Source organism: Pan troglodytes, chromosome 15, assembly GCF_028858775.2.
Source record: "Pan troglodytes isolate AG18354 chromosome 15, NHGRI_mPanTro3-v2.0_pri, whole genome shotgun sequence".
NCBI classification, from domain to species: Eukaryota; Metazoa; Chordata; class Mammalia; order Primates; family Hominidae; genus Pan; species Pan troglodytes.
In genome coordinates, this window is record NC_072413.2 from 71,175,567 (window position 1) to 71,201,178 (window position 25,612).

Genomic DNA, 25,612 nt, shown 5'->3' on the forward strand with positions numbered 1-25,612 from the left:
GTGAAGAAGGAGAGGTATAGTAAATGTCATGTACTACATCAAAGATTCCTGTCTCACAGGCAGAGCAGGTGGTGACCTGACAGGAGAACAGGTTTCAGGAAAGGTGTTTCAAGGAGAGGGAAGGTTCAATTTTATTTTATTTATTTATTTTTTTTGAAACAGAGTCTTGCTCTGTTGCTCGGGCTAGAGTGCAGTGGCGTGATCTTGGCTCACTGCAACCCCCGCCTCCCGGGTTCAAGCAATGGTCCTGTCTCAGCCTCCGGAGTAGCTGGGATTATAGGCACCCACCACCACATCCGGCTAATGTTTGTATTTTTAGTAGAGTTGGGGTTTCGCCACATTGGCCAGGCTGGCCTTGAACTCCCCACCTCAAGTGATCCACCTGCCTCGGCCTCCCAAAGTGCTGGGATTACAGACGTGAGCCACTGCACCCGACCTGTTTTATTTTATTTTTGAGGTAAGTCTTGCTCTGTTGCCCAGGCTGGAGTGCAGTGGCGCAATCTCAGCTCACTGCAACCTCCGTCTCCTGGGTTCAGGCAATTCTCCTGCCTCAGCCTCCCGAGTAGTTGAGATTACAAGCATGCGCCACTATACCTGGCTAATTTTTTTTTTTTTCCATATTTTTAGTTGAGCCACAGGTTGGGAGAAGGGAAAATACATTCTACTCAAAGTGAGTCCGTGGCAAAAGTGTGAGTACAAAGATGGCTGAGGAATTAGGACCAGACTTTCAGTCTGCAGCAACATTAAACGTGTATGTTAATTTAATACTCAGAAAGAAGCATTTACTCTGTTTTAAAATATCTATCACATATTATATATATTTATATATATATATATATATATATATATTTTTTTTTTTTTTTTTTTTGAGACAGTCTTGCTCTGTCACCCAGGCTGGAGTGCAGTGGCGTGATATCGACTCACTGCAAGCTCCACCTCCCGGGTTCACGCCATTCTCCTGCCTCAGCCTCCCGAGTAGCTGGGACTCTAGGCGCCCGCCACCATGCCTGGCTAATTTTTTGTATTTTTAGTAGAGACGGGGTTTCACCGTGTTAGCCAGGATTGTCTCGATCTCTTGACCTCGTAATCTGCCCTCCTCGGCCTCCCAAAGTGCTGGGATTACAGGCATGAGCCACCGTGCCCAGCCTATCATATATAATATTTTTAAAACTCACGTCTGTGCTCGCTTTAGCAGCACATAATAGTAAAATTGGAATGATACAGATTATTTGCATGTATTTTTTTAAAAGTTCTCAAGTCTATTTAATAACCACAGAATATGAGACATTCTGAGATGTTTTAGAAACAGTTCAACATATGTGGGAAAATAGGAGTATAAACCCTTACCTCCTGTGTAGATCAGGTAGGTTCAAGATTGCATCTGTTCTTTTGTAATACTAAATGTCTGGTGAAGATTTGAGGATTTTATATAAATCGTTGAGTTTGAGAGGTTTTTTTGTTTTTGTTTTTGAGATGGAGTTTCACTCTTGTTGCCCAGGCTGAAGTGCAATGGCACAATCTCGGCTCACTGCAACTGCCACCTCCCAGGTTCAAGCGATTCTCCTGCCTCGGCCTCCTGAGTAGCTGGGATTACAGACGCCTGCCACCACGCCCAGCTAATTTTTTGTATTTTTGTATTTTTAGTAGAGAGAGAGTTTCACCATGTTGGCCAGGCTGGTCTCGAACTTGTGACCTCAGGTGATCTACCCGCCTCACCCTCCCAAAGTGCTGGGATTACAGGCATGAGCCACCGCACCTGGCCTTCATTTTGTTTTTTCAACAGAATGTAAGAATTTTTTCTTACATTTTTCTTACATTTTTAACAGAATGTAAGAAAACCGCAACGCAATGCCGATGAGTACTTTTTCCCTGAAGTGGATATAAGCATGAATATAAAAAGTTTTAAATCAGTCATCCTGGCTATTTGTTCTCTAAAAATCAATAAATAATTCTTTCATGCATTTTAATACTGTCTCCCAGTTAAGGGTATTCAGTTTGCAAAATGCTCTTACTGACAGGAAATGTATGAGCATTTTTGTTTTTTACTTCTGTCGTTTGACAGAAAAAATATACACCTACTCTTTGAGCTAATTTATTCTTACCTAGTGGTCATTAGTAGAAGTGGTTCACTCTGGGAGCTTAACTAGAAGGGAAACTAACAATTCCTTGAGGTAGATCATTTTATCTAAAGCTTTTTGATTTCATATCAGTTGGGGGCGGGTATATTATGTTAATTTTTAAATCTGCCTATTTTCCAGCCAGGCATGACTATAATCCCAGGACTTTGGGAGGTAGAAGCAGGAGGATTGCTTGAGTCCAGGAATTCAAGACCACCCTAGACTACATTAAAAAACATATTTTTTTAATTTATTTTTTATTTTATTTTTTTGAGACAGAGTTTCGCTCTCATTGCCCAGGCTGGAGTGCAATGGCACGATCTCGGCTCACCACAGCCTCCGCCTCCCGGATTCAAGCAATTCTCCTGCCTCAGCCTCCCGAGTCGCCGGGATTATAGACATGCACCACCACAGCGGGCTAATTTTGTATTTTTAGTAGAGACAGGGTTTCTCCATGTTGGTCAGGCTGGTCTTGAACTCCTGACCTCAGGTGATCCACCCACCTCCGACTCCCAAAGTGATGGGATTACAGGTGTAAGCCACCGTGCCTGGCCTTTTTTTTTTTTTTTAATTTAAACAAGAAATCTGCTTATTTTCCTGTTGATGTAAGGTGTTTGTGTTAAGGTGAAATGAAAAGTGATTTTTAAAAAAATATTATTTTAGGACTATTTAACAAATATACTATTTATGATAATTAACATGGGGTTAGCAAACTACTGCTTGAAGCCAAATGTGGCCCATGGCTTGTTTTTGTACAGCTTATAAGCTAAAAATGCTTTTTACATTAAAAAAAAAAAAAAAAAAGAACAAGGAAGAATATGTGACACACAAAACCTGAAATGTTTACTCCCTGGCCATTTACAGAAAAAGTTAGCTGGACATTGATTTTCATGTTACTATTAACTGCTAAAACAAAGGAGCTTGTAGCTACATTTTTTCATACTTGCATAAAGAAAGAAAACCTAATAAATCGCTGGTGGCTTCATTTCCAAAAGGCTATGGAAATCCATAAACAGGCTGGGTGCAGTGGCTCATGCCTGTAATCCTAGCACTTTGGGAGGCTGAGGCGGGAGGATTGCTTGAGCCCAGGAGTTTGAGTCCGGCCTGGGCAACGTAGTGAGACCCTGTTTTTAGAAAAAATGAAGATAAAAAACTAATCCATAAACCTCATACTTGGTGGTTGCCCTTCAGTTTTTCTTCTTTAGATCTGGATTTAGTTAAACAGTGTATTGCCTGCCTGGTTTCTGTTAACTTTTGATCATTTGGTTGGGTTATCCTATAATGAAACTTGGTTGACCTCAGAAATAACAAGGTGGTCATTCAGCTTCTTTGATTGTGTATTTCTTTCATAAGTTCTTCAAGAAGCCTGAGTATTAGAAACATGGATAAAATTATAGTGATAAAAAGCCAGAGAGACATAAATGTCAAGTATCTTGTTTAAAATTACTGTGACCAGGCCGGGCGTGGTGGCTCACGCCTGTAATCCCAGCACTTTGGGAGGCTGAGGCGGGCGGATCACGAGGTCAGGAGATCGAGACCATCCTGGCTAACACAGTGAAACCCCACCTCTACTAAAAAAAATACAAAAAATTAGCTGGGCATGGTGGCGGGCGCCTGTAGTCCCAGCTACTCGAGAGGCTGAGGCAGGAGAATGGCGTGAACCCAGGAGACGGAGCTTGCAGTGAGCCGAGATCGTGCCACTGTACTCCAGCCTGGGCGACAGAGCAAGACTCTGTCTCAAAAAAAAAAAAAAAAATTACTGTGACTAGATTGGACTCAGCTTGCTGCTGGCATTTGGTTCCCACCATAACCTCATATGTCATGTGTTTGCTTATATGTACTTTTGTGTTATTCTTGGTGTATCTTCAGGATAAGTTCCAAAATGTAATATTGCTGGGTTAAAGGATTAATGCACATGTAGTTTTATTAGATGTTACCAAATTTCCCTCCAGTGGGGATTATACCGTTTTTCATTCCTGCCTGAAATATATGAGAGAAGCACCATTTTAAAGTTTTCACATTGTCTCTGAACTAAAATGTGGTAGAGATGCACATGTGTATATCTAGATCTAGATTGATATATTGATATACATGTATTTTTGTAGAAGGGGCACAGAGGAGGCCTCTTGACTATCCCTATTATGTTTATTGCTTTTAACGTTTTTTCTCACTCCGGGTTTAAAACATGGTTTAGCATTATTGAACATTCTAAAAGTGAGACATAATATGAAGGAAATTTACTCTGTGCATCTTTTGAATTATAATCACCATCTGAGGCTTTTGTGAGCTCCAGTTTGTCCTGGAATTTAGAACATTCAACTAGTCCAGCTATTGTTTCAGTGGAATCTTGCTGGCCTGAACAGTTTTCCTTCTGGTTACTTTTCAGGGACTAAAAATGATGAAGAGTTTTGTGATAGCAGGTGCAGTTTGAGTACTACAGTAAACATTCAGTTTCAGAACTTCTTCTCTTACCTGCTAAAACCAAAGAGAACCTTTTTTTATTTTTACTTCTGATTGTTGAACAGTCTTAAGGCAGCATTAGGAAGACTGGCGATTTGTGTGGAGAAATGATGGCTTGTTGTTGTCTATGCATACTTTGTATGTCCAGTCCTTACCTGGAATTTTGTCTTTCCCAACAGCAACAATGGTGTGGTTGGTGAATATGGCAGAAGGAGACCCGGAAGCTCAAAGGAGAGTATCCAAAAATTCCAAGTATAATGCAGAAAGTAGGTAACTTTTATTAGATAATATCTTGATTTTTCAGGGTCACTGTTATAAGCTAACAGTATAGCAATGTTTTTATCGTCTTTCTTTGGTCATAGACTCCTTTGAGAATCTCTTGAGAACTATGGTAATGCCCAGTAAATACACAGATAAGTATTTAAGGAGTTCAGATACTCAAAACCCAACAATACAGTCAAAGCACCCTAGGTTAAGACACCTCCCATTAAATACAGAATACCAGCATGGAAAGGTTCAGGCTGAGGTTATGATTTTGTTTTTGTTTTTTGTTTGTTTTTTATGTCATGATTTTAAAAAGAAAAAATAAACTCTCTCCAAACATGTGAAAGTAAGAACCTCCTAAAAGAAACAGACAATAAAGGAAAAATAAGTAAACAAAAAAAGCAAAATATAAACAACATAAAAATGAGAACCTCTTGTCTAACATGGCCAGAATAACTGAAATATGATTTGAGATGTGCTGATGTGTATACTGAGAAGATCAAATATTCTAGGTGGATATGACTTTTTAGAAGAGGATAAGAATGACTTAGGATGAGCTGGGTGCAGTGATATGTGCCTGTAGTCCCAGCTACATGGCCAAGGCAAGAGGATCACTTGAGCCAAGGAGTTCCGGATTACCCTGGGCAACTTATACCTTACCTCAAAAATAATAATAATAATGAATAATAATAATGACTTAGGATAAGAGAGTGAAAGGCCCTCTAAGGATACTACAGAACATATTAAGGAGAACACAAGTTAGAAGTTGTTATTAGATGGAGTTGAGGGGGAGCTTTCATTCAGTTTTCTGGAATGGAGGCTACCTTCCCACACACACTAAAAAAAAAAAGAAAGGGTTGAGGAATAACAGCACAATATAAATAGTCTAAAAAAAAAGCTTACTTTTTGAAAGAAAAACAAAAAAGGGCTAACTTTTATGAGGAATCTGAAAAACAACAGGCACAGTAAATATTGGTGAGGAAAAAAAGGCCTTAATTGAGTTGCTGTTTGTCAGGAAAGGGAGAGTTTATGTTTTATAAAGCCAGGAAATCTACAAAGTTAGCATTTAGGCAACTGCAAGGAAGATACTTTCAACCAGGAATTCCTATTTGGAACTCAGAGATGTCAGTCTTTATTATACAGTAAGCAAGGCAGCAGAACAAGGTCATGTTAGACTCTCACGGGATCCTTAGGGTGTTACTTTGCTAGCCAGAAACCTCTGTGGCTGGTGGCACCTTTACCTGAGATTTGCTCAGGCCCACTGGGCTCATTCCACCTACTCAGCCTAGCTGGCTATGCTTGGCTTTCTCTACCAGCTGGACCCCATGCCTGCCAAAGGCAAGCCAGGCATGGAGCAGCGAGGAGTGCATGAGCAAGTGAGTGCAGGGTCCAGCCACTGCACACAGCCAGGCATGCTGGCTGCAGCAGGGCAGGCAGCCGCAGGTACTAGCTCCCTGCTGCAGCTAGACCAGGCATTACCTAAGCAGCTTTGACTACAGGCCACTACCACTAGTAAACCTGATAGAAAAGTAAGAAATATACTGGAAAGAATTGCCACAAGCCTGGCTCTTGTGTTAACCTTGTGTTAACCTGGGGAACACAGGGGCACCCAGAAGCTTGGAGATGCCAGGAACTGCAGAACCCCAAAGAGGGGGGTCATAGCCCTGGCTTAGGGAACTCCTGAGTCTGGACTCCCCGAAGGGCCACATCTCTTCACTCCTCTCTTCTCTCCTTCTCGCCACCTGCAACGTGGCAAGTGGGGGGCATGTTTCAGCCCTGTTTGTCTTACGGTTCTTTCAATCCTGCCATTCAATGGGTCCCAAGTTCTTGTCCTGCATCCAGGAAGAATGAAGTACGTGGACAGCTGGAGGGAGAGCAAGATGAAAAGGTGCTTTAATGAGCAACAGTACAGCTCTCAGGAGACCCTATCTGCAGCTCCTATCTACAGGCAGGTCGTCCCATTGTCTCTGCAGCTCTCAGTGGAGAGGAGACCTGGAGTGGGTAGCTCCTGTCTGCAGGAAGGTCATCCTGATGTCTGTAATCCTCAGTGGAGAGGACACCCGGAATGGGTATCTCCTATCCACAAGCAGGTCATCCCATCATCTCTGCAGCCCTCAGTGGAGAGGAGACCCGGAGTGGGTAGCTTCTTTCTGCAGGCAGGTTGTCCCTTCATCTGCCCAATTCTGACTGAGTCTGGGGTTTTTATGGGCTTCAGAGGGGAGGAAGTACATGCTGATGGGTCCATGGGTGGCCATGAGCAGGCCCAGAAAAAGCACCATAAGTTCTCACTGTGGTCTGTGGAACTGGGAGCTTGGCCTCCAGGCTTCAGGCTTTCCCTGACTTGAGGTGGTGCTTCACCAGGGAACTTCCCCTTTCCGCCTAGGAGCCTGTCTGCCTCCTGCTGCCATCAACCTGCTGTCCATAGCTCCCATGGCACCCAGGCTGTTCATGCCAAAGGGTGCCTGCAGGCCCACAGTAAGCTGCCTTCAGCCCCTCCTCAGTCTCCCTCCCATGCTTGTCAGCACCCAAAGTCCAGAGGGGGCCAAGGTGGCAGGGGGCTGGCATGTCAGTGCTGCCCCAAGCACCCGCACACCCGGCCAGGTCATGACAGCGCCCAGCCTCAGCCACAACTTTGCTCTGAAATCAGAGCCTGCAGACGCAAGGGGCTTCCTGGACCCCTGAGAGCACAGGGATGCCCAGGTCTACAGCCACAGCTGGGAAGCTGCAGCTGTGGGAGTGCGGGACTTCCGCCCCACCAACTCAGAAGGGGGCAGGACTCCTGCCTGTTCCTGGCTCCTGCCAGCTCACAGAGCATGCTGCCCCAGCTGCACCTCCCCTGCTGCAGCTGCCATCTTTGCAGCAGCCACTCCAGATGGGCCGCTGCTGCCATCAAGACCACTAGTAAACCTGATAGAAAAGTAAGAAATATACTGGAAAGAATTGCCACAAGCCTGGCTCTTGTGTTAACCTGTGTTAAGCTAAAGAAAATCAAATGATTGTCTGTGACCATGTAGGTATATATGTATGTGAGTGAGTGATACAACAGAATTTCATTCATTTTACAGATGTTGACTGAGCACCTGACTATGTGCTAGGCCCTGGGGATATAGCACTGAACAAGATTTCCCCTGCCCTTGTGGAGCTTATAGTCTATTTGGAGAGATCGATGGTCAACAAATTATTACATAAATAATTCATACAGTTGTGATAGGTACTACAAAGAAGACGTATAAGTTGCTATGAAAGTTTATAATAGGGGAATTTTACGTATCCTGGAAAGTCAAGGGGTGCTTCCCTGAGGAAGTGGTAATAGGGGACGGCCCGCTGAAGGATGGAGGAAGAGCTTTCCAAGAGAGGGACAACATGAGCAAGGGCTTTGAAATGAGAAGGCTGGATGAACTGCAGGCTTCCTCTGTGAGAATGCTGCTGGTATTTTGGGGGGCACAGTTCTTTGTGGGACTTTCCCTCATATTGCAAGATATTTAACATCCCTGGCCCCTCACCCACTAAATGCCAATAATGGCTTTAAGGCTTTGCAATAATCAAAAACTCCTCCATCCTAGTTATTTCCAAACACTCCCCGGAAGGGAGGTGCTATCCCTAGTTGAAAAATCACTGTGTTAACGGAACTAGAAGTTACATTGGAACAAAAGGGCATAGGGCTCCAAGAGGGATATCTGTGCAAGGAAAAAACAAACAAAAGAACTGAGAGATTACCTGATGTGTTTGAACTCTGTCAGAGCATTTCAGGATAAATTAGTCATAGATAATAATATAAAATTCATCAGTGGAAAAAAATGAGGCAGTTTTCCAAAGAAAACAAAAACTTGCTCAAAAAAGCAAATGTAATTATAGTATATTCTGGCTATAGCAAAGTAGTTTAGTTGTGAATATTATTTGCATAGTGAGAATATAAAACTGAATTTAATATAAGGTTATGGCACTGGGAAGACGGGAAGAGTTACATTTGCGTGCACTAAAGGATGAGACCTAATGCTTTATCTTCTCTATAGGAGGTGAATAAGTACCTCAAATTAAAACATCAAGTTATGGCACAATGAGCATGCTACTTATAATTAATTATGGAGGTAAATACCAAAAGGGATGGCTAAAAGAGTTTAAGGTAGGAATGAGTATCAGAAGTGAGGAGGGAGGGGGTAGAAAAGGGACTGCTGTTTTCATTTATAAATCTTATTCTTATATTATTTCATAAACTCCAAACCAGAGAAGATTCAGGTTTTTGGAGATCTGGATAATAAAAAGAATACAAAACTATCAATACAAAATTGTGAGGGCTCTCCCAGAGGAAGCCATGCAAGGAAGGGCCCTGAAGCTTACAAGCTTTACTTATTCATGGCAAATCTACTTCTGCTCTGAACATGTATTACTTTTATAAAAAATGAAGGAAGAATAAAAGTACTTTGAACTTCACTTATATATTTTAATTATTTTTAATGTATGGAAGTTTTTTAAGACTATCATGCTCACCATTTTCAATGAGATTGATAGTCATTATAATGAAATGACTGGCCCATAAAGACATTCACTCCCCCCTCCTTTCCCAATCCACCCTCCAGAATGAAGCCACTTTTATAATTTTGTCACCAAATCCAGGGATGAGTGCCAACAGTTAGGAAGCTTTCAGTTGCAAAAGATAAAAAGCCCAACTCAGTTGCCTTAAACAAAGAAGAAATTTATTCTTTCACGTGACAGGAAGGCCTGAGGTGTAGGCATTTGAAATTTGTAGGGTTGGTTAATTTGGTGGCTCAGGGATGTTTTCAAGTAGCCCAACTTCCTACTCTACCATCACTAGTGTATAGGCTTGGTCTTCAGCCCACTGCTCTTCGTGGTCATGACAGCTGTAGTTCTAGGCATCATGTCTAGATAAGGCAACATTCAGGGGTAGAAGGGGACTGTTTATTTTTTCCTTTAGTCTCTCTTAAAGAGTGAGAAAAATTTTCCCAGGAATCCCGGTGGACTTTGCTTCACCACTCATAGGTTCATACCAAGTTACAACCCCACAGCCTTAGAGCTTTTGTTAGGAAGAGGCTTGGTGGGATTACCATGCTTGGCTTGGCTTGGTCAGGATTCACCACCAGAGTCATGTGGGAGAGGGGTGGGAACACAAACAATTCAGGATTCTGCCCTCAGGAAATAAAGGAGAAAATAGCTGTTGGATAAACTACCAGCAGGCACTGCTACAGCCCATGCTTTGTGGTTTAAGGGCCAGCTAGTTACAATGACAACTAGTTACTGTTTCCATGTAATTTTCTTAAAGGTATTAAATTTTTCTAAATATTAGAGCTGTAACTTCCACTTTCTCTTGAAGGCACAGAAAGGGAGTCACAAGACACTGTTGCAGAGAATGATGATGGCGGGTTCAGTGAGGAATGGGAAGCCCAGAGGGACAGTCATCTAGGGCCTCATCGCTCTACACCTGAGTCACGAGCTGCTGTCCAGGAACTTTCCAGCAGTATCCTCGCTGGTGAAGACCCAGAGGAAAGTATGTGCATTTCTCTATGTTGCAAAGTCATAAAATGAATTGAGAGTGTTACAGTCTAATTCTATATCACATGAACTTTTATTTGGATATATCAGTAATAGTGCTTTTTTTTTTTTTTTTTTTTTTTTTTGAGACAGAGTCTCGCTCTGTCACCAGGTTGGAGTGCAGTGGCGCGATCTTGGCTCACTGCAAGCTCCACCTCCTGGGTTCAAGTGATTCTCCTGCCTCAGCCTCCCAAGTAGCTGGGACTACAGGCGTGCGCCACCACGCCTGGATAATTTTTGTATTTTTAGTAGAGATGGGGTTTCACCATCTTGGCCAGGCTGGTCTTGAACTCCTGACATCATGATCTGCCTGCCTTAGCCTCCCAAAGTGCTGGGATTACAGGCGTGAGCCACTGTACCTGGCCTCCCTTCAGACTTTTTAAGTTGGCATTTTACAGCCTGACCTTTTGGCATTTATTTTATAAACTAAAAGATTTTTTTTTTAATTGTTCCAGTAAGCCTTCATGGCCGTAATACATTTGTCTACAAAAATTTTATTAATATGTCTCACTCTGCTATAGAGAGATCTGTGGATTTGCATGATACAACCTTGTACATTATTATTCCTTTTGTTGACAAGTGCTATATTTTATTTTAAAGAAAATCAAAGGGATTTAGGATATTGGCAGAAATGCAAGTATTTCTTCAGTGTCTAAGATGTGTTGCCACTTGATGGATTTAAGTTAACACTTAGGGCTTCTTAGGAACATTATCAGCCACTAAAGCCCTTTGGTTAGGGCTCAGTCATCTCTTCAGTTAGTCTTAGAGATGTGGTTCATTGAATAAGACTTTAGCATATTTTCCAACTAAGTTATTTTTGGTTGTCTTGTTTTTGCAAGAGTGAAACTTGATTAAAACATTACAACAAGAATATTAAGTAGTTTTAAGGAAACAAACACCTAGGTTCCTTAGCATCTTTAATCATTAGTCACTAATTATTATGACCTTGACATATCCATCAGTTTGAGGAGAACACTTTTTACACCTTGTCCTCAGTCTTTTAACTGAGTCAGAACTTTCACTGGGCATATTCATGACTTTACTGCTTGGCTGAGTTTTCCAGATATCAAAGCCCAGCTGCAGCCTGTGACTTTCACACTCCTGGAAAAGTAGACGTATGTGCCTGCTCTTACAGCAGGCTTTAGCTTGCCTTTGCTGGGACTTTGTTCTGCCCTCAGTTACCACAGTAATTAGGTTGCCTATTCTACTTTCCTCTTTTCTCACAGGCACCAGGAGCCAGAGGAAATAACATAATAGTTGTTGACCAGAGCAGCAGCATAATTCTTTCATGACTGCCTTTTCTAATTTGACGATTCCCTCTCCTGAGAGGACTCTTTGTGTCCTCCTCCTCTTCGTCTCCAACTTTTTTAAAAAAAAAAGTGAAACTATCAAGTATTGCTCCTGCTAACTTCAGATCAGTATTTTCTTTCTCTGAAGCCAATGCAAAGTAATAACGGACATGCTTCATCATCTTAGCATTCAGCACACATGTCACCATCTCTGATGGTGTGAGTATGTTAAACCAGACTTATGGGTACTTACCAAAAGGTTCAGTTTACACTATAAGTCAGTTGCTAAAAGGCACAAATGTCTTCTAAAGCAATCTGTTAAAAGTCAACATTTAACATTTAATTAGAAAACTGATCAAAGGATCTGAATGTTTAGTTCTCCCAAGAAAATGTAAAAATGATCTGTAAACACATAAAAAGATACTCAGCATCATTAGCCATCAAGGAAATGCAAATCAAAACCACTTCATACTCACTAGATTGGCTATAATAAAAAAGATAGACAATAACAGGTGTTGGTGAGGATGTGAAGAAACTGGAATCCTCATACACTGCTGGTGGGAATGTAAAATAGTATAGTGATTTTGGAAAACAGTTCGGTAGTTCTTTGAAAGATTAAATATGACCCACTAATTCTACTCCTAGGTATATACTCAAGAGAATTAAAACATATGTCAACACAAAGACACATATACAGTGGTCATAGTAATATTGTTTATAACAGGTAAAAACAGAAACAACCCACATGTCTATTAACTGATAAGTGGATAATAAATGTGGTATATTCATACAATGGAATATTACTTGGTTATAAAAAGAAACAATCTATCATTAGTACACTTAGGATGAGCTTGTTACTGGCATGTTGGCTGTGGGAAGTATATCTTGAAATTCACTAAAAGACCAACTATTGCTGGGCGCAGTGGCTCAAGCGCCTGTAATCCCAGCACTTTGGAAGGCCAAGGCAGGCGGACCACCTGAGATCAGGAGTTCGAGACCAGCCCAACCAACATGGAGAAACCCCATCTCTACTAAAAATACAAAATTAGCCCAGTGTGGTGGCACATGCCTGTAGTCCCAGCTACTCAGGAGGCTGAGGTAGGAGAATCACTTGAACCTGGGAGGTGGAGGTTGCAGTGAGCTGAGATCATACCATTGCACTCCAGCCGGGGCAACAAGAGCGAAACTCCATCTCAAAAAAAAAAGACCAACTACCTTCACAATAAATAAAAATGTCTTACATTTCTAATTAAAATTTTTGTTCACTTTTATTATTCAGCTTTAAAAAGGAAGGGAATTCTGACATGTTACAACATGAATAAATCTTGAGGACTTTGTGCTAAGTGAAATAAGCTAGTTACAAAAAGAAAAATACTGTATGATTCCACTTACATCAGAGTAGTCAGAAAGTAGACTGGTGGTTGCCAGGGGTTAAGGGGAGGGGAAATGAAGAGTCGTTTAATGGGTGTAGAGTTTCAGTTTTACAAGATGAAAAGAGTTCTGTGGATGGACGATGGTAATGGTAGCACAATGATACGATTGTACCTAGTGTCTTTGAACGGTGAACTTAAAAAGGGTTAAGATGTTAAACTTGATGGGTATCTTACCACAGTTAAATTTTTATTATTTTTTTATTTTTTGAGACAATTTCGCTCGTTGCCTAGGGTGGAGTGCAGTGCTGGGATCTCAGCTCACTGCAACTCTGCCTCCCAGGTTCAAGCGATACTCCTGCCTCAGCCTCCCGAGTAGCTGGGACTACAGGCACACATCACCATACCCGGCTAATTTTTATATTTTTAGTAGAGACAAGGTTTCACCATGTTGGCCAGACTGGTCTTGAACTCCTGACCTCAAGTGATCTGCCCACCTCAGCCTCCCAGAGTGCTGGGATTACAGGTGTGAGCCACTGTGCCCGGCCAAAAAAAATTTTTTAAATACCATTAAGAAGTGGAAAATAAGGCCAGGTGTGGTGGCTCACACCTGTAATCCCAGCACTTTGGGAGACCAAGGTTGGTGGATCACCTGAGGTTTGGAGTTTGAGACCAGCCTGGCCAACATGGTAAAACCTCATATCTACTAAAAATACAAAATTAGCCGGGCGTGGTGGCGCATGTCTGTAATCCCAGCTATTCGAGAGGCTGCGGCAGGATAATTGCTTGAAATCGGGAGGTGGAGGTTGCAGTGAGCCGAGATCACTTAAAAAAAAAAAAAAAGGAAAATAAGCTACCAGCTGAGAGAAAATATATGCAAATCATATTGAAGTCCTGTTAAAGGACTTGTATTTAGGATATATAAAGGATGCTTACAACTTAATACGAAGACGATAGCCCAAATTTAAGATAGGGAAATGCTTTGACTAGACATTCTACCAAAAGAGATATATAATGGCTAAAAAGCACATGAAAAGATGCTCAACATCATTAATCAGAGTGGCTAGAATGAAAAAGGCTAACAATACCAAGAGCTGGTGAGGATGTGAAGAAACTGGAACTCTCAATTGTTGCTGGTGGAAATGCAGACTGGTACAGCCAGTGTGGAACGTGATTTGGCAGTTTATTAAAAAGCTAAAAACCTAAACTTACATAGCCCAGCAATTGCACCCCCAGGAGTCTACCCAATGGAAATGAAAACAGTCCGTCCCCACAGAGACATGGACATAAATGTTCATAGCAGCATTATTCAGAATAGCCCCAAATTGAAAACAATCCAGATGTCCATCAACTGGTAAATAGATAAGCAAACCATATAATGGAAAACCATTCAGCTTCCAGTAACTTCCAAGAAACTGTAGACACATGCAGTATCATGGTTAAACCTCAAAAACATTATATTAAGTAAAATAGGCGAGGCATGTATTGTATGAGTCATATGAAATGTCTAGAAAAGGCAAATTTATTGAGATAGAAAGCAGATCACTGGTTGCTTAAGGCCTAGGGTAGGAGTGGGGATTAACTGTAAACGGGTACAAGGTACCTGACTGGGGCAATGGACATGTGGATTGTGATGATAGTTAAATTGTACAGCTCTCTCTATATATAGTTGTACAGCTCTATTAATTTTCCACAATCATTGAATCATCTCTTCCAGTTTTATGAGGTAAATCATAGTCCAATGAAGCTTTTTTAAAAATAAGATGATAGGCCATGCGTGGTGGCTCACGTCTGTAATCCCAGCACTTTGGGAGGCCAAGGTGGGTGGATCACGAGGTCAGGAGTTCGAGACCAGCCTGACCAACATGGTGAAACCCCGTCTCCATCAAAAATAAAAAAATTAGCCAGGCATGGTGGCATGCGCCTGTAATCCCACCTACTCAGGAGGCTGAGACAGGAAAGTCGCTTGAACCTGGGCAGCAGAGTCTGCAGTGAGCCGAGATCATGCTGCTGTACTCCAGCCTGGGCCACAGAGCAAAACTCCATCTCAAAAAAAAAAAAATAATATTAATTAATATGATAAAATGATGCCTATCTCAGAATTCTTGTAAGGATTTCTTAGTACAAGTGCTGGGTATAAACTATATATTCAATAGATGATGATTATTACTTATTATTGTTATTGATAAATAACAGCAGCATCTACAGTTAAGACTGCAGAGTCAGTCACATAGAATCTGGAACTCCTATTGTAGAAAACCAAAAAAGAAAGAAAACACAGCTGAAGCCTAATTTTGTATATCATTTACTGACTTCTCTCATTCATTGTGGGGTTGAGTAGGGCAGTGATATTTTTGAATTGTGAAATCATAGCAAAGAGTGACCAACTTTTTAATATTTGTAACCTTTCCTTTTTAGGGGGAGTAAAACTTGGATTGGGAGATTTCATTTTCTACAGTGTTCTGGTTGGTAAAGCCTCAGCAACAGCCAGTGGAGACTGGAACACAACCATAGCCTGTTTCGTAGCCATATTAATTGTAAGTATACACTAATAAGAATGTGTCAGAGCTCTTAATGTCAAAACTTTGATTACACAGTCCCTTTAAGGCAGTTCTGTTTTAACCCCAGGTGGGTTAAATATTCCAGCTATCTGAGGAGCTTTTTGATAATTGGACCTCACCTTAGTAGTTCTCTACCCTGGCCACACATTAGAATCACTTGGGAGCTTTTAAAACTGTAAACTCTGCCCTGAGATATTCTTATTCAATTTAATTGTGTAGTTTTTAAAATTCCCCAGGAAATTCTGGTATTTCTGTTTAGGAACCGCTGCCTCAAGCCTAGCAGCACAGATATGTAGGAAATTAGCTCTGTAAGGTTGGTCTTACAGGGATAAACAGATCCTTCCTTAGTCCCTGGACTTAATCACTGAGAGTTTGGTGGTGGTTTTGCATTTAATGACACAACCTGTAGCATGCAGTGTTACTTAAGACAGCAAGCATCTAGTGAGAGGAGCTGGTGCCATGCATGACCCCACATAGATCTTGCTGATAGTGCTACAGCATGAACCCTGAAGCTTTCAAAACTATGATTTTTTTTTTTTTTTTTGAGACGGAGTCTCTGTCGCCCAGGCTGGAGTGGTGCAATCTCGGCTCATTGCAACCTCTGCCTCCCAGTTTTAAGTGATTCTCTGCCTCAGCCTCCCGAGTAGCTGGGATTACAGGTGCCTGCCACCACGCCTGGCTAATTTTTGTATTTTTAGTAGAAACAGGGTTTCACCATGTTGGCCAGGCTCGTCTTGAACTCCTGACCTCAAGTGATGTGCCTGCCTCGGCCTCCCAAAGTGCGGGATTACAGGCGTGAGCCACCGCACCTGGCTTTTTTTTTTTTTTTGAGACAGAGTCTTGCTCTGTTGCCCAAACTAGAGTGCAGTGACATTAGCTCACTGCAACCTCTGCCTCCTAGGTTCAAGCGATCCTCCTGTCTCAGCCTCCCAAGTAGCTGGAATTACATGTGTGCACCACCACGCCTGGCTAATTTTTGTATTTTTAGTGGAGATGAGGTTTTGCCACATTGCCCAGGCTGGTCTCAAACTTCTGACCTCAACTGATCTGCCTGCCTCAGCCGCATAAAGTGCTGGGATTACAGGCATGAGCCACTGTGCCCAACCTGAAAACTATGATTTAAGTAAACAACCCATAAAATATTTCTTGCTATTTTTACTAAAGGTGTGTTATCTTGGCCGGGTGAAGACTTTCTAGTGTTTCCGTAACTAGGGTGAAAAATGAACTCTATTATATGGCTTGTACATGTGTTTACAAGAAAGCAGTGTACTCCTCATAAATAAACTTTTAGTTTATTTTATTTTTTAAACACTGCAGCCTCATCATGCTTCACGGAGGAGCCTGTGCGGGAAGAATGCTCCCACACAGCATAAAGAATGCTCCCGCACAGCATAGAGAATGCCCCCGCACAGCATAGAGAATGCTCCCGCACAGCATAGAGAATGCCCCCGCACAGCATAGAGAATGCTCTTCACCTCTGGGTTTTTAACCAGCCAAACTAAAATCACAGAGGCCAACACATCGTTTAAGATAGAAATTTCTGTATCTTTTAACTTTTTTTCAAAGTAGTTTTACTTATTTTCAGATTCTATTTCTTTACTAGAATTAAGGGATAAAATAACAATGTGTGCATAGTGAACCCTATGAAACAAACAAAAGCTAGGTTTTTTTCATAGCTCTTCTTCCAGATTGAATGAACGTCTGTTCTAAAATTTAACCCCAAAAGGAAAATATTCAGTTAACTATGTTAAAAACCAAGACTTGTGATTGAGTTTTGCCTGAAAATGCTTTCATAATTATGTGTGAATGTGTGTCTTTCCCATCTTCTCCACAGGGTTTGTGCCTTACATTATTACTCCTTGCCATTTTCAAGAAAGCATTGCCAGCTCTTCCAATCTCCATCACCTTTGGGCTTGTTTTCTACTTTGCCACAGATTATCTTGTACAGCCTTTTATGGACCAATTAGCATTCCATCAATTTTATATCTAGCATATTTGCGGTTAGAATCCCATGGATGTTTCTCCTTTGACTATAACAAAATCTGGGGAGGACAAAGGTGATTTTCCTGTGTCCACATCTAACAAAGTCAAGATTCCCGGCTGGACTTTTGCAGCTTCCTTCCAAGTCTTCCTGACCACCTTGCACTGTTGGACTTTGGAAGGAGGTGCCTATAGAAAACGATTTTGAACATACTTCATTGCAGTGGACTGTGTCCCTCGGTGCAGAAACTACCAGATTTGAGGGACGAGGTCGAGGAGACATGATAGGCCCGGAAGTTGCTGTGCCCCATCAGCAGCTTGACGCGTGGTCACAGGACGATTTCACTGACACTGCGAACTCTCAGGACTACCGTTACCAAGAGGTTAGGTGAAGTGGTTTAAACCAAACGGAACTCTTCATCTTAAACTACACGTTGAAAATCAACCCAATAATTCTGTATTAACTGAATTCTGAACTTTTCAGGAGGTACTGTGAGGAAGAGCAGGCACCAGCAGCAGAATGGGGAATGGAGAGGTGGGCAGGGGTTCCAGCTTCCCTTTGATTTTTTGCTGCAGACTCATCCTTTTTAAATGAGACTTGTTTTCCCCTCTCTTTGAGTCAAGTCAAATATGTAGATTGCCTTTGGCAATTCTTCTCAAGCACTGACACTCATTACCGTCTGTGATTGCCATTTCTTCCCAAGGCCAGTCTGAACCTGAGGTTGCTTTATCCTAAAAGTTTTAACCTCAGGTTCCAAATTCAGTAAATTTTGGAAACAATACAGCTATTTCTCATCAATTCTGTATCATGTTGAAGTCAAATTTGGATTTTCCACCAAATTCTGAATTTGTAGACATACTTGTAGGCTCACTTGCCCCAGATGCCTCCTCTGTCCTCATTCTTCTCTCCCACACAAGCAGTCTTTTTCTACAGCCAGTAAGGCAGCTCTGTCGTGATAGCAGATGGTCTCATTATTCTAGGGTTTTACTCTTTGTATGATGAAAAGAATGTGTTATGAATCGGTGCTGTCAGTCCTGCTGTCAGACCTTCTTCCACAGCAAATGAGATGTATGCCCAAAGACGGTAGAATTAAAGAAGAGTAAAATGGCTGTTGAAGCACTTTCTGTCCTGGTATTTTGTTTTTGCTTTTGCTACACAGTAGGTCAGAATTTGAACAAATAGCCAAAAGCTGGTGGTTGATGAATTATGAACTAGTTGTATCAACACAAAGCAAGAGTTTGGGGAAAGCCATATTTAACTTGGTGAGCTGTGGGAGAACCTGGTGGCAGAAGGAGAACCAACTGCCAAGGGGAAAGAGAAGGGGCCTCCAGCAGCAAAGGGGATACAGTGAGCTAATGATGTCAAGGAGGAGTTTCAGGTTATTCTCGTCAGCTCCACAAATGGGTGCTTTGTGGTCTCTGCCCGCGTTACCTTTCCTCTCAATGTACCTTTATGTGAACTGGGCAGTGGAGGTGCCTCCTGCAGTTACCATGGAGTTCAGGCTCTGGGCAGCTCAGTCAGGCAAAACACACAAACAGCCATCAGCCTGTGGGCCCAGGGCACCTCTGGACGAAGGCTTGTGGGGCATAACCTTCTTTACCACAGAGAGCCCTTAGCTATGCTGATCAGACCGTAAGCGTTTATGAGAAACTTAGTTTCCTCCTGTGGCTGAGGAGGGGCCAGCTTTTTCTTCTTTTGCCTGCTGTTTTCTCTCCCAATCTATGATATGATATGACCTGGTTTGGGGCTGTCTTTGGTGTTTAGAATATTTGTTTTCTGTCCCAGGATATTTCTTATAAGAACCTAACTTCAAGAGTAGTGTGCGAGTACTGATCTGAATTTAAATTAAAATTGGCTTATATTAGGCAGTCAAAGACAGGAAAAATAAGAGCTATGCAAAGAAAGGGGGATTTAAAGTAGTAGGTTCTATCATCTCAATTCATTTTTTTCCATGAAATCCCTTCTTCCAAGATTCATTCCCTCTCTCAGACATGTGCCAGCATGGGTATTATCATTGAGAAAGCACAGCTACAGCAAAGCCACCTGAATAGCAATTTGTGATTGGAAGCATTCTTGAGGGATCCCTAATCTAGAGTAATTTATTTGTGTAAGGATCCCAAATGTGTTGCACCTTTCATGATACATTTCTTCTCTGAAGAGGGTACGTGGGGTGTGTGTATTTAAATCCATCCTATGTATTACTGATTGTCCTGTGTAGAAAGATGGCAATCATTCTGTCTCTTTCTCCAAGTTTGAGCCACATCTCAGCCACATTGTAAGACAGTGTACAGAGAACCTATCTTTCCTTTTTTTTTTTTTAAAGGACAGGATTTTGCTGTGTTGCCCAGGCTAGACTTGAACTCCTGGGCTCAAGTAATCCACCTCAGCCTGAGTAGCTGAGACTATAGCCCATCTTATTTCTTTAAATCATTCATCTCAGGCAGAGAACTTTTCCCTCAAACATTCTTTTTAGAATTAGTTTAGTCATTCCTAAAACATCCAAATGCTAGTCTTCCACCATGAAAAATAGATTGTCACTGGAAAGAACAGTAGCAATTTCCATAAGGATGTGCCTTCACTCACACGGGACAGGCGGTGGTTAGAGAGTCGGGCAAAACCAGCAGTAGAGTATGACCAGCCAAGCCAATCTGCCTAATAAAAAGATGGAAGACAGTAAGGAAGGAAAGTAGCCACTAAGAGTCTGAGTCTGACTGGGCTACAGAATAAAGGGTATTTATGGACAGAATGTCATTACATGCCTATGGGAATACCAATCATATTTGGAAGATTTGCAGATTTTTTTTCAGAGAGGAAAGACTCACCTTCCTGTTTTTGGTTCTCAGTAGGTTCGTGTGTATTCCTAGAATCACAGCTCTGACTCCAAATGACTCAATTTCTCAATCAGAAAAAGTAGAAGCTTTCTAAGCAACTTGGAAGAAAACAGTCATAAGTAAGCAATTTGTTGATTTTACTACAGAAGCAACAACTGAAGAGGCAGTGTTTTTACTTTCAGACTCCGGGATTCCCATTCTGTAGTCTCTCTGCTTTTAAAAACCCTCCTTTTGCAATAGATGCCCAAACAGATGATGTTTATTACTTGTTATTTACTTGGCCTCAGACAGTGTATGCATTCTCGATATAACTTGTAGAGTGTGAAATATAAGTTTAACTACCAAATAAGGTCTCCCAGGGTTAGATGACTGCGGGAAGCCTTTGATCCCAACCCCCAAGGCTTTGTATATTTGATCATTTGTGATCTAACCCTGGAAGAAAAAGAGCTCAGAAACCACTATGAAAAGATTTGTTCAGTGTTTTCTGTGTTCCCGTAGGTTCTGGAGTCTGAGGATGCAAAGATGAATAAGATAAATTCTCAGAATGTAGTTATAATCTCTTGTTTTCTGGTATATGCCATCTTTCTTTAACTTCTCTAAAATATTGGGTATTTGTCAAATAACCACTTTGAACAGTTACCATTACTGAGGGCTTATACATTGGTGTTATAAAAGTGACTTGATTCAGAAATCAATCCATTCAGTAAAGTACTCCTCTAAATTTGCTGTTAGACATAAGGAACAGTTTGACCTGCCCTTCTCCTCACCTCCTCACCTGCCTTCCAACATTGAATTTGGAAAGAGACGTGAAAATTGGACATTTGGTTTTGCCCTTGGGCTGGAAACTATCATATAATCATAAGTTTGAGCCTAGAAGTGATCCTTGTGATCTTCTCACCTCTTTAAATTCCCACAACACAAGAGATTAAAAACAGAGGTTTCAGCTCTTCATAGTGCGTTGTGAAATGGCTGGCCAGAGTGTACCAACAAAGCTGTCATCGGGCTCACAGCTCAGAGACATCTGCATGTGATCATCTGCATAGTCCTCTCCTCTAACGGGAAACACCTCAGATTTGCATATAAAAAAGCACTCTGGTGCTGAAATGAACCCCTTTCTTGAACATCAAAGCTGTCTCCCACAGCCTTGGGCAGCAGGGTGCCTCTTAGTGGATGTGCTGGGTCCACCCTGAGCCCTGACGTGTGGTGGCGGCATTGCCAGTTGGTCTGTGTGTCTGTGTAGCAGGGACGATTTCCCAGAAAGCAATTTTCCTTTCGAAATACGTAATTGTTGAGACTAGGCAGTTTCAAAACCAGCTGCATTTAGTAGCAAGTACAGGACTGTCTTGTTTTTGGTGTCCTTGGAGGTGCTGGGATGAGGGTTTCAGTGGGATCATTTACTCTCACATGTTGTCTGCCTTCTGCTTCTGTGGACACTGCTTTGTACTTAATTCAGACAGACTGTGAATACACCTTTTTTATAAATACCTTTCAAATTCTTGGTAAAATATAATTTTGATAGCTGATTGTAGATTTTCTGTATTTGTCAGATTAATAAAGACTGCATGAATCCAGCTGTGCTAGTGTTTTTTACATGAAAGTATCATAATGTATAACTGTAACTCGCAGAACTGTCTAGCACTTATCAAGAAACAGTTTAGAATACAAAAATTAGCTGGGCGTGGTGGTGGGTGCCTGTAGTCCCAGCTACTCGGAAGGCTGAGGCATGAGAATCGCTTGAACCCAGGAGGCAGAGGTTGCAGTGAGCCGAGATCTCACCACTGCACTCCAGCCTGGGCGACAGAGCAAGACTCTGTCTCAAAAAAAAAAAAGTTTAGAAACAAATGCGTTGTTTCTTTTCTTAACTCATAAGAAAGTGGTATGGATTATAGCACACCACACCTCTGAAGAGTGTAATATTAAATCTGTTTATAAAAGCCCCAAAGCAGCTATCCTTAATACATTCTGAAAGATATTTTTTCTAATAACTTTCACATTAATGTAAATATGTCAGAAGAAACTGTAAACTTATAAGACGTATGTTGTACAGTGCAGATATGTGCTGGAGGATTTTTTTTAAAGAAATTATGTAGGTCACACTAATGGGAAAAGGCAACATTACTTTTATTGACCTGGTAGAGCATAGAATGTCCTCTCACTCCATTCCCCAAACTTGATAAAACCTTTTGTTTCTAAACAGTAAATAACATACAATCTGGAAATGATTGATCAGAAATACATTTATGGCAGAAAAACCACAGTTGGCCATGGTCTTCAGAAGGGGGCAGATAAGACATTGATGTGTTCCCGGCTACATCTGCTAAGGGCATCAGGAAGCAGGGAGTGTTTATTCCCTCCTTTGAGAATTGGAGGCATCATTCGTTTTCATGGCTCTTTTAGGCAGTGTCTGTGGAGTCTCCTACAGAGGCATCAGGACTTGGGAGAGGTTTCTGATTTTTAGGGGTCCTGACAATGGTGTTCTTGTTTTTTTTTTTTGAGACGGAGTCTCGCTGTGTTGCCCAGGCTGGAGTGCAGTGGCGCGATCTCAGCTCACTGCAAGCTCCGCCTCCTGGGTTCATGCCATTCTCCTGCCTCAGCCTCCTGAGTAGCTGGGACTACAGGCGCCCGCCACGCCCGGCTAATTTTTTTGTATTTTTAGTAGAGGCAGGGTTTCACCGTGTTAACCAGGATGGGACAATGGTGATCTTGATGAGAATGAGGACGGACTTTGAGCAGGGTTGAGAAGCAAGGGTAGTGAGGCTGGGTTTCCTGTGTCTCTAGGTAAGTCCCGTAGCTTTCCGTCAGCCCATGCCACACCTTCTTCCTGGGGACCCTTCTATGTGCGGTGTGGAGAGTAGCTTAGGATCTGGTCAAAAGTGAAATGACAGCATACTTGAGTACGAGTGCAATGTTGACTTGTCAGTTGAATGAGAAAGAGTAAAGGAGAGATCCACAAAAGCAGGGGTTTAAAATCAGAAATTTCTCAGAAAGAAGGTCTGTTGTTGTTTTGGAGACAAGGTCTGGCTCTGTTGCCCAGGCTGGAGTGTAGTAGCGCGATCATGGCTCACTGCGTTGTTGAACTCCTGGGTTCAAAGGATCCACCTCAGCCTCCTGAGTAGCTGGAACTACAGGTGTACACCACCATGCCTGGCTAGTTATTTTTTATTTTGTGTAGAGACTGGGTCTTGCTTTGTTGTCCAGGCTGGTCTTGAACTCCTGGGCTCAAGTGATCCTCTCAGCTCAGCCTCCTGAAGTGCTGAGATTATAGGAGTGAGCCACTGCACCTAGCCAGAAATAAAGTTTTGAACTCAGTTTGGAAAGGGGGAAAAAGCCTGAATTGGCCAAGAAGGCAAAGGACATATACTGTACTAAAAATCAGGAAGACGGAAGTACCTGGGAGACACCTATGGATAATTGGTTTTTGAATAAAGGTGATGATTTATTCAGAGGAAAATCCAATTAGCTAACCAAATCTGTTTTCATATTTACTTAGAATATATCTCCTTCATCACATGACTTGTAGCGACCTAGAGGATGATGACCTAATCTACCACAGGGGTCTTTCAACATGTGGAGTGTCCCATGCTTGGAGAAGGTTGATGTGCTTGCATGGACTGTCCTGTGCCTGGTATGCCACGCCCTTCAAAGGGAGAGACGGGAAAAGCCTCGGGAACCAGATTTGTTCAAGTCCTAATTGTTGGCAGAAAGGGAGACATGCTCTTGCTGCCTCTGTTTCTTCTACTTTTTTTTTTTTTTTTTTTTTTTTTTTGAGATGAAGTCTTTCTCTGTCGCCCAGGCTGGAGTGCTGCAATCTCGGCTCACTGTAGCCTCTGCCTCCCGGGTTCCAGCGATTCTCCTGCCTCAGCCCTCTGGGTAGCTGGGAGTACAGGCACATGCCAACACGCCCTGCTAATTTTTTTTTTTCATATTTTTAGTAGAGATGGGATTTCACCATGCTGGCCAGACTCGTCTCGAACTCCTGACCTCAGGTGATCCGCCCGCCTTGGCCTCCCAAAGTGCTGGGATTACAGGCATGAGCCACCATGCCTGGCCTGCTTTTTTTTTTTTTTTTAATTGCATAGGATTTGATATAGACTATACATAACCCAAGGTCAATTTCTCGTGCATAAGAGGAAAGGATTTTCTTACCCTTATGGAGTAAACCTATAGCATACCTCAAGGTGGACCTGTCGGTGAAAGTCTGATTGTGATTTGTTTTCTCGGTCGTAGACTAAACTCAAGGATAGAGTACACATATGATGTAAAGGGGAAGCAAGACTGGAGCTAAACATGATACTACATTTAAATACCTGAATTTAAGAGAGTGCTTTCAGGGCTAGTGCATCTCCATACAGGGGTGGAGACATAGTGGTCTTCCAAATGCTCGATGAGAAACCGAAGAGAGAAATTTGGAACTTTATCTGGCATTCAGGTTTTTAAAAATGTTGTCCTATGACTTGTAATAACTGGTTTTTCTGTTTACTAATCAGATTTACCCACATATATCATAAAATAGTATTAAACTTATTTAGTGAGATAACTGAGTTTTAACTTATGTGGGCTAGATGTATGATTTATAAATTTATAATTTATAGTTTATAAATTTATACATGAATGTATGAGTTCTTCAGATTTTCTGAAATGTCGAAAATGGCTTCCATGCCTCCTCCTCCCTCAGGGGACATCTGCTCGGGAGGCCTTGTTTTGGTGTCTGCTAGCCCAGCTTTCCTTTCCCCCTTGCTCCCAGTTCAGGGATCTTCTCTATAATCACCCAGCTCCAAGGTCATCTAGTTTAAAATGTCACCAGGCTTGAGGACTGGAACATCCCAGCAGAAGGGGAAGGGTTTTTTATCTTGGGGAACCTGCACAGGCCCAAGCACAGTCTGAGGACACAGTGAGGGTGTTGGAGGCCATGCTCGGTTGCAAGGGTGTCTGCCTTCACTTTGGTTTATTTCATATCTGCCCCCTAGGCCAGGGCTGGCAGAGCTGAGCCAGTGCTTCACAGTTTGTTTGTTTGTTTATTTTTATTTTTATGTGTTTTTTTTGAGATGGAGTCTCGCTCTGTCGTCCAGGCTGGAGTGCAGTGGCGCGAACTCGGCTCACTGCAACCTCTGCCTCCTGGGCTCAAGTGATTCTCCTGCCTCAGCCTCCTGAGTAGCTGAGATTACAGGCGCCCGCCACCACACCCAGCTAAT

At 42.1% G+C, this 25,612-nt stretch overlaps 1 protein-coding gene across 13 annotated transcripts in view; it reads left to right on the plus strand.

Moving 5' to 3' along the window:
- The window catches only part of PSEN1 (presenilin 1), an 81,153-nt gene extending 62,445 nt beyond the window's left edge, over positions 1 to 18,708 (plus strand). For all 13 annotated transcript variants that reach the window (XM_016926347.4, XM_016926341.4, XM_016926336.3 and 10 more), the window contains 4 exons: positions 4,757 to 4,843; positions 10,171 to 10,344; positions 15,466 to 15,584; positions 17,443 to 18,708. In XM_016926347.4, coding sequence (XP_016781836.1) covers positions 4,757 to 4,843; positions 10,171 to 10,344; positions 15,466 to 15,584; positions 17,443 to 17,598 — 536 coding nt within the window. In that variant the 3' untranslated portion in view covers positions 17,599 to 18,708. The remainder of the gene's footprint in view (positions 1 to 4,756; positions 4,844 to 10,170; positions 10,345 to 15,465; positions 15,585 to 17,442) is intronic.
- The last annotated feature ends 6,904 nt before the right edge of the window (positions 18,709 to 25,612 follow it).